Below are 12,184 nucleotides of genomic sequence, written 5' to 3'. Positions count from 1 at the left end.
GATATCTTCTCGGTCAGCTCCTTCAGTATTCTAGGATGTAGTTTATTGCAATTCTAAAGGTTGAGCACCTTGTTCACAAAGGGGAATGTAATCTAGATCTGCCTTTGTGAGAAACATTGGCTGGTACAGATTTAAAAATGTGAATACTCTTCATTTTGGTATAGCTCAGACTACGATTTTGCTAGTCGAACAAGTAAGGTTGATGCTGAACTGATGAGTGAAGTCTTTTTTTAAAAGGATAGGTTTTAAAAGGACTTCAGAATTAGAAAGCGAAGGTCTCTGTTTATCTGCAAGTACAGGTGGCAGCAGTAAACGTCCTTCAGGCTGTGCAGTTCGCCTGAACTCTGCATCTTCCATCCCAAAACCATGATGAAAGTGAACAATAATTCTCTGAACATTTAATAGATGTGCTTGAATGTTGTGAAGTTATGGTTTTACGTGGCAACATTTATTATTCGAATCACTGGGGTGTGAAAATAGATCTCATTTGAAACACTTCATGTTTTGCCCGCAAATATACATTAATTTAGCGTGAAATGGAGAGTAGGAAAAGAAACTTAATTTTCAGTACAGGGTATTTGTTTTGAATTTTGTGTACACTGTATTGGAAATCATAGGAAGGATTTGTGTGTCTATTTTTCATGTTTGAACAACTGACAAATACACATTACATTGTTTCAATTGTTGGTTCCACATTTTAACAGCCCTTTTCAAATAAGCAAATCAGAATTTCAAGGTGGAGGTACCCAGCTGAACTTTAGCTTATATGAAAAACTACATGCACTTAGTATTTAGAGCTAGTACTTCCTTCATTACACAACTCTGAAAAAATTACTTGGTGAAAAGGTTTTTAAACCTTTTACATATTAAGTTATAGTCATTTATCTTCCTCAAGTACAGTATGCATAGCTGAGCTAGTTGGAATAAATGACACATGTTTTTTCTGTTGCACTTCCAGGGGTTTTGCCTCTACAATCATCCTCCTTTTATGGTAGCAGGTCCGCATCAAAGGACTACTCCACTGGCAATTCCAACCTGGACAGGTAGGCATGACTCTGTACTGTTATGTCTACAGGACAAAGAGCTGGTTTTCAGGAATTTAGGCATTTGAATTTTCGTGTGTTTACCAAATGCTATGCATATTTTATTCATGAAAACAAGTGCATCTCATTTTTTTAAAAATAAATAATGCAAGATTGCTGAAACTTGCTCTCATTTTGTACAAGACTTGGGTTGTCGTGTGGTCTGTATGCATATTGGGCTAGACGGGCTTCCTAAAATCTCTTAATTTGCATGTTGTAAGATTTCACCAAGAAAAGCATGGGTTGTATTAAAGTCATATACAACATACCTCTCTGTTGAGAAGCTCTGCTGTTGAAGGGAGCTTTGCTGGTGCTGGGTATAGGAGTCACTGTGTCAGTGAAGATCAGAGCCCCATATTCAGTTCTATGGGCTTGATTGTTTCACACCATGTTACCTGAGGGATTTGGAAGAATCTGGGATCAAAACCAAACTCTGCAAGGAAAAGAGTGGATGGTTTAATGGTCTGTGTCACATTTAAAATACCTAAACTCTAGAATTCCTGGTTCAAATGCCAGTGAGATTGAATCAGCCTTCATTCTTCCCAGGTAGATAAAGTGTAGTTATTTTTATAAGAAGTAGCCATATTCCAGTAGTGCCAGATTGGGACCACGTTGTTCTGGGCACCAGACAGATACAGTTCCTGCCCCACATAGTTTCATATTATACCAGACAAAGGGTAGGGAGAGAGGAAATATTATCCATATTGTAGAGATGAGGAACTGAGGTATAGAGATTAAATGACTTGCTAGGGGGTTCACATGGAAAGTTAATGGCAGAGCCATAAATTCAAACTAGATCTCCTGACTTGTGGTCTAGCCATGCCTCAGACCATCCTTCCCAGAGTTTACTATGTGGGGATTTGTCCAATGGTACTTTAAAAACAAAAGACTTATCTGCTGTGGGGTTTGGTGGATGTTCTGGAGCAGTGTTTCCCCTTCCCATATGGAGCCCACTATTTTGCAATGTAGTGCGCACCAGTTGTTTGCCTGGTTGCTACCATTCATTACAAAGGCAGGACCATTTTATTAGTGAAGCGATTCCTGTATGTGAGTTCTGTTTTGAGATTCTTCAAGACATAATCTAATAAAGGTAGAGTAGGACAGCATTCTCTCCTGCAACTCAATCCCATTTAAATTGCCATAAGTAAATAGGCAGCACCTTGACATGTGCTATGGATAAGGCTGATACGATTGTCATTTTTGTCATCAGCTATAATTGTTGTCTTTGCTACTGTCTTGAAAGAACAGTGCACTTAAAAACTTATATTTTATTCCCCTTTTTTTTTTGCACTGTAGGTCTAGCATATCAAGTCAGACGCCCTCAGCCAAAAGAAGCCTGGGGTTTCTCTCTCAGCCAGCCCCACTTTCTGTTAAAAAAATGAGATCGAATCAAGACTACACAGGATGGAACAAACCTCGAGTGCCCCTTTCCAGCCACCCACAGCAACAGCTACAGGGGTAAGTTTCAGCTACTTTGATACCAGACTTTTTTCCCCTGTCATCTGAATGTGAGCAGACTGAAGTGTACTAATTACATAGAAACAAATTCAAGACCTGGTTCTGAAATGAGTGAGAATTGTGCCTGAGTAAGGAGCCCTTTTCCCAGTTTGGGAAAAGAAAATTGTTCGCTAAAATGCTAACCTGGGAACTTAGTAGTTGATATAGTGAATCCAACAAACTTGTGAAAGGAATAAGCTTGTTTGAAAATTATTCTCTGTACCAAATGATCAATCACAGTATTTTTATATCTAGATTGTAGAAATACCCATAGATGCTTTCCAGATATACAAGATGACTAATGGGTTGCCAACTTTCTGATTGGGGTTGCAGGCTCTGGGGTGGGGCTGGGGATGAGAGGTTTGGAGGGCATGGGGTTGGGGTGTGGGAGGGAATATGGGGGTCCTGGCAGCAATTATCGCAGCTCCAAGGAAGTGGCTGCTAGGTCCCTGCAGTTCCTAGGTGCATGGGCAGCCAGGGGGGCTCTGCGTGCTGACCTCATGCCCGCAGACACTGCTCCCACAGCTCCCATTGGTCGCGGTTCCTGGCCAATGGGAGCTGCAGAGCTGGCACTTGGGATGGGGGCAGCGCCATGGAGCCTCCATAGCCGCCCATGTGCCTAGGGGCTGCAGGGACCTGGCGGCCACTTCCAGGAGCCGCACGGAGCTAGGGCGGGCATGCCGACTGGACTTTTAACCACCCAGTCAGCAGTGCCGACTGGAGAGTCCAGGGTCGCTTTTTGACTGGGCGTTCTGTTTGGAAACCGGACACCTGGCAACCCTACTAATGGTCTAGGAGGGAGGAGCTGTGTTGGAGCAGTTGGGATGGAGAACAGCAAACGGCTTAAAAGGTCAATGTTCAATAATACCCTTTGTTGTTGTTTTCAGATTTTCAAACTTGGGAAATACCTGCTACATGAATGCCATTTTACAGTCCTTGTTTTCAATTCAGTCGTTTGCTAATGATTTGCTTAAGCAGGGTATCCCTTGGAAAAAAATTCCACTCAATGCACTTATCAGGTAAACTTCATTTGCTTGGGTGCGATATTTTCTTTTATGGTAACTTTATTTAAGAATATAAGAACGGCCAGACTGGGTCAGACCAAAGGTCCATATAACCCAATATCCTGTCTTCCGACAGTGGCCAGTGCCAGGTGCTCCAGAGGGAGTGAACAGAACGGGTAATCATCAAGTGATCCATCCCCTGTTGCCCATTCCCAGCTTCTGGCAAACAGAGGCTAGGGACACCATCCCTGCCCATCCTGGCTAATATCCATTGATGGATCTAGCCTCCAAGAACTTATTTAGGGTTTTTTTAACCCTTTTATAGTCTTGGCCTTCACAACATCCTCTGGCAAAGAGTTCCAGAGGTTGACAGTGCACTGTGTGAAAAAAATACTTCCTTCTGTTTGTTTTAAACTGCTGCCTATTAATTTCATTTGGTAACCCCTAGTTCTTGTGTTATGTGAAGGAGTAAATAACACTTCCTTATCTACTTTCTCTACACCAGTCATGATTGTATAGAGCTCTATCATCCCCCCCCGTCGTCTCTTTTCCAAGCTGAAAAGTCCCAGTCTTATTAATCTCTCCTCATATGGCAGGTGTTCCATAACCAGAAATTCCTGTTTTACTCTATCTGCAAACTGGACCTTGGGGTGAATTTGTAGGACATGATGCTTGAGTACAGGCATGTAAGAGTTGGTTGTGCCTTCAACCCTAGCTGGAATGTAAAATTAGGAAAATGGAAACAATTCTTGCTGTCTCTGAAAATCCATCATAATTTGGGAATTTATAAGTGTATTGAGGGACAGATTTTAGAAACATAAAGTAGGGTGCAAAGAAATTGCCGTACTGTGTCAAATCAGTGGTCTCCCTAACCCAGTATCCTCTCTGAGATTGGCAGAACCAGCTGTTTCAGAAGAAAGTAAAGCAAATCCATAAGACAAACATGAAAGAACTTCCCAATAGAGGAAGCATATTTCTAGTCCCTGTCAGTTAATTGTTGGCTTATGCCCTAGCACATGAGGGTTTATGTTTTATACTTTTTTTATTCTACTTTATGTAACTGTAGAGGTTTACTGTCCATAAAGATGTCTGATCTTCTTTTAATACTACTAAGCTTTTGGCTTGTCTCAGTTATACCTTGTGGCAATGAATTCCACACTGTGTTTTACACAGCACATGAGTTATGTGCTGTGTAAAACTGTCTCTCCTCTTATCAGTTTTAATTGTGTTGCCTTTCAAATTTCACGGACTATCCTCTGGTTCTTGTATTACCAGAAAGGGCAAATAGTATTTGCTCTACCCTCCTTGTACCATTCAGTATTTTGTATATTGCTCTCATATGCCCTCTTATTTGTCCCATTTCCCAGTTAAATGGTTCTAGTCTTTAATTTCTCCTTTGGAAGTCTTTTTATGTCTGTAATTACTTTTGTTATCTGTCTTCGGACCCTTTCTATTTCTGTTTTATCTTTCTTGAGCTCCTTGAACTCTTCCTGCACTGTTTGGACTTGGCAGTTCTGTATGCCATTTGAAATGTCCTTTTGCCAGGATTTTCAATAAGACCTCAGTCATAGAATAACCATGTTGTGGACTCTTTGTCTAATGTTACTGTCAACTTTGCAGATAGAGTAAAATAGGAATTTCTGAAGACCACCCTTGTGCTCTCAACTAAGTCCTGTTCTTTCAGAGGTCTGTCAAATGGGCCATTGTGCCTATTTTTCCAATTCTAGTTGTATAAATGCACTGTAAAGCTGCACTAAAGACAGTGCCCTATATCCTTACAGGCAAACTAGGTAGATAGCTCTTGTGACCCATTATAATAGGATCTTCTCATGGAGGGCCATGTGCAATTGAGTGTAGAGGTACAACAGGACTGACTTAAATGCATCATAGTGTCTGTCTTCTGTTGCTTTGTTTCAGGCAAATTTATCCAATTCTTTTGTTAACTAATTGTTAGTTTTCTTTTTCGTATGTCACTTGCATGTATATGTGCTGCTGCCTTCCTCAATATCGAGGGTTAATATGTGTCTGCATATATAAAATCTGATGTGTAGATCGTTGTGCTTTGAATGTATTATACTATGGGTATCTATCCATTGAAGAGCACTATGAAATTAACTAGATCACAGTAATTGAAGGTAGGGAGGATCACCTGATTATTAATAAAGTTACCAACAATAATGGTATATCTGAGTTAAAACAAACTTGTCTTGCCAGATTTCTTCAGCCTTTGTTATGTAAATGAATGAAGCTATATGTTGCAACTTCTTGTATTGCAAAAAGAAATAAGACTTGCAGCTGGGTGGAGTGTAATTTATAAAAGTGTTTATTGTCCATAAGAATTAGGGTTAATTATTTATCTGTTTATTGTAATGGGATGTTATTTCATAAGAGATTTTACATAACATATTTTGTTATTGTGCTCTTTATATTGGAGGAATTTTTAAATGCCGAGTCCCACTGAAATGATGGCATCAGGAGTTAAGTTTTAAAACACTTGGAATCTAAGAGGGTGGGGACAGTTTGTGAGGTATTATACAAGATGAACCCCTCTGCCTCATCCTCTAATGGAAAACAGACTTGGCAAACGTTTTTAGAGAGAAATCTTCAGGTTTTACACTACCTACCATAAGATTTGGAAAGCCAGCCAACCAACCTTTTACTGCATTAATTTCTCCAGACGCTTTGCCCATCTGCTTGCAAAAAAGGATGTCTGCAGCCCTGAGGTAAAGAAAGAGCTGCTCAAGAAAGTAAAAAGTGCCATTTCAGCTACTGCAGAGAGGTTCTCGGGTTACATGCAAAATGTAAGTGCTTTCTCTTCTACAAATTGCTTGTATGCTTTGTGCGTTAGCTCAGCAGTAGTCTGTTTGACTTAGTCTATGCCCATTGTGCATTAGGTCAGCAGTAGTCTGTTTGACTTAGCCTATGCCCATTGTGCATTAGGTCAGCAGTAGTCTGTTTGACTTAGCCTATGCCCATTGGAGTCAAATTGATACTGATTGAGCTGTTAGTTGAATGGATGGCTCTTATCCGTTTTGTGGTTATAACAGAACTTACATGTGATCCTATATAAGACCATTGTATTCAGAGTTAGTCTGTGTGTTTTTTCTCTCATACACACACACACACGTATAGTAGAGAGATTGAAAGCAGGACATGCAGAGAATCATTCTAATCTAAAGTATTTACACCGTTTCTAGGATGCACATGAGTTTTTGAGCCAGTGTTTGGATCAGCTGAAGGAGGACATGGAAAAGTTAAACAAAACTTGGAAGAGTGAGCCAATGTCTGGTGAAGATAACTCGCCGGGACGGGCCTCTGATGACATCTCAGCCACTAAAGTTTACACTTGTCCAGTTATCACTAACTTAGAGTTTGAGGTTCAACATTCTATCATATGTAAAATGTAAGTATTTTTGAGAAAGACAATACTTTTGAAGTCGAAGAAGTAAAAGTTCTGCAGGTGGAAGGAGAGTATTTTCATATTCTGTGATCTTATTCATCCACAAACCAACTGCCACATGTAGTACTAAGCAGTTTCCTTCTTTTCCTACATATGATATAAGCAGAAATGAAAACTTTCCAGGTGCTTGAAACTGTCTGCACAGAGGATTAAGTGTAGTCACAGGGTAAACCCTCACACTACACTGCTCTTTACTATAACATATTAGCCAAGCAGCCTGCTAGCTTTTAAATCTGTTTTTGCAAGAAAGAGGCCTTGGTTTCAGTGTAGGTGTTTTTTTTGCTTTCGCATCCATGCCCTCTAGACAAGATCAGGGCTTTACAGCAGCAAAGGGCTTGTTCCCAGAAGTAGGCAGGCCACGTTTTCTCTGTCATTCTCCCAGTGGTTTCTTCCAGGGAATAGCAGCTCTCCTGTGGCTCCATAAGGAGCTATGCCAGCAGAGGCTACACAAGGATGTGTTGAGTAAGCACATCTACCTGGTCATTCACCTCTATGGCCAGTGCCACATACATTTGGTACTATGCTGGTGTTAATCATGTCATCATTCTAGACAACTGTTGTTATGTATGTGTCATATTGTGCTCTTAAAAGCTGTATGATACTACTTGGGTCCAGTTTTTATATCCTGAAATGAAATTAAGGTTTTTAAAGGTGTGCAAATATTAGTATTTCATTTTTTTAAAAAATCAGATTTCCTTTTGCTCCCTTGTGATGTTGGGCTGACTCCTTTCGTCCTGAGAGGGATGATGCAGATTGGAGGGCTTTTAGCTATACTACCAGGCCTGTTGACTTTCCCATATGACAGATCCTTTGACCACTCCAAAGTACTTCTTAAAGATCGGGTTCATGTTTGCTCTCAAACTATTACTCACAGGAATTATTTCTTTAAATCATGAAAATACTGAACCCAAGTCCCAAAATTAAAGCGTAAGTTCAGTCAGTGAGAGACTTCATCATCTTGATGAGTTAAAATGGGCTTGGTATGTCAAGATGCATAAAGTTACTGTGAAATAAACCATATAAACTATGATGATTTCCCAACATACGTATAGGCAAAATCACATGTGCTTTTTTGTTGTAGGTGTGGTGAAACAGTCACTAAACGAGAACAGTTTAATGATCTTTCCATTGATCTTCCCCGAAGAAAGAAATTACTTCCTTCTCGATCCATCCAGGATTCCCTTGATCTTTTTTTCAGGGTACATAATGCTTATTTATTACTATTCACCTCTCTCTCTCTCTCACACACACACACCCCCCCACCCCACATCAATATATATTGAGTAACAGAATTCGATTTTGTATATTACCTTGCAATGAGAGGGGTAGTCTTACAATGCATTTTACTGGGTATTTATAGCGGGGGTTGTAGGCATATGAGCTGTCCAACCTTCAAATACTTTGTAGAGATTGTGTGCAAACAACACACTAATGCTTTTAATCTTAAAATATGGTGTAGACACAAACTGATCCTCACAATGCTCCTGGGATGTACATGTTTTACTGTCCCTTAAATAGGGAGATTGAGGTGCAGAAGAATTTTGTAAATCCTAGAGAAGAGTCCACCTCAGATGGGATTAGAACTCATAAATTGTTGGTTCTCAATCCTGTGCTCGGGTGGTTGGACAACTAGTCTGTCTCTTTAAATCAGTACAGAGACCAGAGGCCATATATATCTGTTTAAAATATCTAGATACATGCACAGTAAATAGACCTCCAACATGAGCTTGTTCAAAACTGGAGATAAATATTTCCTGTACAATTCATAGTATTGCATTTTGGTAAGAGTCCCCTCTGAAATCAAAACTGATCAGTAGTAAGATTTTTTTTTTTTTTTAAATCTGTGAAATCTGCCATGGTCCCTTTTATATACACTGGTCTTCATTTTATTTTGATACACTGATTGGAAACATGGACTTATCCTTTCTAAGGCTGAAGAATAAGCCCATTGCTTATGCTTGAGGTACAGACTTCCATCCTTAGTAGAAGAGTAGTGGTATGTTTTGACCCCTGGTTTGTAGAAATGAATTATATAAACAGTGGACAATGTCTAAATATTGCTGCTGTTGTATGCTTACTCCTCGCATGCTGCTTTTCATCTCCTCTAGCTGTCTGTGCTTGAAAATTCTGTTTAACTGTGATACATCAGTAATGATCCCAAAGGCAGAGGGCCTTTCAGGAGAAAAAAAATAGGAGCTTTGGACTAAGGATATGGAGAATTAAATGTTGTCCAGTAAGGGCTATGAAAAGCTACATGGTAGATGTTTCTGAGAGGAAAAGCTGAAGGTCTTGCAAAACTACTGTCCTCTCATTTTGAGTACTAATCTTTCTTTGCCCTCTCTATTTTCTAACTCTATGTTTTTTCCAGATTTGGAAAAAATAATTTCTCCCTAACTAATTCCACCTGTCTTAACTGACAGATCTTCAGTTGTGAGCTTATTTCTTGTTCTCTTATCTGATTCCTTTTTTAGTATGTCATGTTGAAATAAGTCAGTTAAGAAATAGATGACTGCCCTCTTCAGAAAAACACTGGACTGAAAAAGGCCATCTGCTTTCAATGGAGATCTGGTTGAGTCATCCTTATATTTTGCTTTGTCTTTAATAGGCAGAGGAGATTGAGTATTCTTGTGAGAAGTGTAATGGAAAGTCTGCTGTTGTTACACACAAATTCAATAGGCTTCCCAGGTAAGGGTAAAATCCTACTCTGGTGCTTTCCCAAAAACCATGTCATAAAAACAGATAAACGTATTGGTACATAGGACAGCGTGGAAGAGCAGGGCTAAAGTGATGAAGAGAATGAAGAGTGAAATGGTAGATGTAATTAGAGGATTGTACGCATCATTGCTTCTGTATGCAGAGCTCATTGTACACACCAGGGGAGTCTGACATTCCTCCATTCCCTCCCCACCCCCCAGCTTCTTGTGGACGACCATTCCATCTCCCTCTGTTTCAGGGCTCCCTGCAACCCCTCTCCCTTACTTCATGCTGGGGCCCTATCCTTCATTTCCACGGCATCCAGTATATGCCCCTGTTCACCCTGTCCACCACATGCCCGGGTCTTTCTGTGCCCCCATATCATTGTGTCCCATTCTCCTCCCCTGAATCAGGGGCTCTGAATGCCCCCCCCACATCATTCCTCCCCTCCACCACATGCCTGCGGTGCTGTGCTCTGATGTCTCCCTCCCCCATTCTCCTCCCCATGCCTGTGGCTCTGTGCATTCCTCCCTTCCCCCATTATTTATTTCGGGGTACAGTGTACAATGGGGACTGTATTGGCATAGCTACAGTGCCTTAGCTTTGCTGGCATAACCCCGTAGTGTTAGACACAGCTACACCAACGGTAGCTACAGAAGCATCATTCCATCGACCTAGCTTTGTCTTACACTAGGGGAGTTAAATTGCACAGCTGCATCACTCAGGGATGTAGATTTTTCACATGCCTGAGCAATGTAGTTATGTTGACCTAAATTTTAAGTGTAGACCAGGCCTGGGAGATAAGTCATACATGTTATCAACATTTTAAACTCATTTGGGAAGGAGGGCAAGGCTGAGATGGGCAGTGGGGTGAGAATTATGCTGGAACTTGTTAATGGCTGCCATCAACTGATTCTTTGATCTACAGATTATGGTAGACCTGGTTGAAGCTGATACATGTGCTAGCCACATACCTGGGGCTCCAAGCAGTTCCACTTTCCCCTTTCGGTTTTCTGATTTTTCACTAAAAGCAATAGGATTCTGTCCATTGATGCCTAAAACATTCCCTGAAACTTTGGAATAGATCAATTGTGGTGTTCAAAAGTTACCACATTACACCTAGACTGACAGAGAAATGCCGTTGAGTTCAATGAAGGACCTCACTTTGCGTGGCCAACGATCCCTTTCACCTTGGTGCTTGCTGTCTTTCTATATCACAGTGAGTATAGTGGGGCTGCAAGGAAGAGTCCAGAGAGGTTTCTCCCCTATATACCCTTCCATCCGGAAAGTCAGAGCTTGCACTGTCTCCTAATAAGGATCAGATCTTTCCCGTTTGTGAAGAGAGGTTTATAGCTGCCAGCTTTGTTCTAAAGAAAGAGCAGAATACCTGGGTGGTAGCTGAGAGGCTAGACAGGCTGATATCATTAGAAATACACAGTACTCTTGAAGCAGTACTGATAGTGTGCTTGGTACTTATAATCACGTAGATGGAATCATTACATAGATTGTAAGCTCTTTGGGGCAGGGATCATCTTGTCATGGTGTAAGTTTTACAGTACCTAGCATAATGGAGCGTGGGGTCCCTAATTTGGACCCTTTGGTGATACCATCATTCAAGTAATACCACGTGGTCCCTGCCCAGTCTAAATAAACACAAAATGCAGTGCAAGAGGGAAGGCTCACCACACAGTGAATATATGTAAGGTTGGTGGTAATTTCATGAACAAAAGTTTTAGAAGTTAGGTAAAGCTTATGACTAATAAAAAAAAACAAAATTAAACAAAAAAACCCTCTGCCCAGTTTGTGTTAGTGATTGCTCTTCATCCTCTAGTATGCTTGATTTTCAGGGCCAACCAGTCTAAGGCCATGTCTACACTTACCCGTAGATTGGCATTGCTGCGATCAATGCAGCAGGGCTCTATTTAGCGGGTCTGGTGAAGCCTGTTAGGTCGATGGCAAAGCACTCTGTCATCGACTCCGGTGCTCCAATGCCCTGAGAAGAGTAATGTAAGTCGGTGAGAGAGCGTGTCTCATTGACACAGCCGTGTAGACACTGCGATAAATTGACCTAAGGTACGTCAACTTCAGTTACGTTATTCACATAACTGGAGTAGCGTAACTTAGGTCGACGTACCAAGGTTGTATAGACAAGGCCTAAGTGTTGTTCAACATGTACGTTAAGTCAGTAGGGGATATCTTGAGGGAATATGCTGATGACACTGGTCTATGATCATTATACTTGGCTCTGTTTCCTCACTGGAAGCAATCAGAGTTATTTTCTAGCTCTCTCGTTAGCTGGTAGAAATGAGGACCGATATAAAAGCCATTTGGCATAAGCTCATCCTGGACAAGAACAAAATGATGTTGATTGAATCAGGAAGTCTCTTGAGTTGACAAAGTCTGATTGCTCCATTGGAGCAGGATGTCTGCCTATTGTTAAAATGGTC

General features: G+C 40.9%; 1 protein-coding gene across 3 annotated transcripts in view; it reads left to right on the top strand.

The window, feature by feature from the left end:
* The window catches only part of USP37 (ubiquitin specific peptidase 37), a 52,785-nt gene that overhangs the window by 17,253 nt on the left and 23,348 nt on the right, over positions 1-12,184 (top strand). For all 3 annotated transcript variants that reach the window (XM_077829572.1, XM_077829573.1, XM_077829571.1), the window contains exons 8-14: positions 959-1,043; positions 2,379-2,540; positions 3,467-3,598; positions 6,261-6,384; positions 6,781-6,986; positions 8,125-8,242; positions 9,649-9,728. In XM_077829572.1, the coding sequence (XP_077685698.1) occupies positions 959-1,043; positions 2,379-2,540; positions 3,467-3,598; positions 6,261-6,384; positions 6,781-6,986; positions 8,125-8,242; positions 9,649-9,728 (907 nt within the window). The remainder of the gene's footprint in view (positions 1-958; positions 1,044-2,378; positions 2,541-3,466; positions 3,599-6,260; positions 6,385-6,780; positions 6,987-8,124; positions 8,243-9,648; positions 9,729-12,184) is intronic.

Source organism: Eretmochelys imbricata, chromosome 11 (genome assembly GCF_965152235.1).
Source record: "Eretmochelys imbricata isolate rEreImb1 chromosome 11, rEreImb1.hap1, whole genome shotgun sequence".
Lineage (NCBI taxonomy): Eukaryota > Metazoa > Chordata > Testudines > Cheloniidae > Eretmochelys > Eretmochelys imbricata.
The sequence above is the reverse complement of the archived record's forward strand: the minus strand, read 5'-3'. Positions and strand labels throughout refer to the sequence as shown.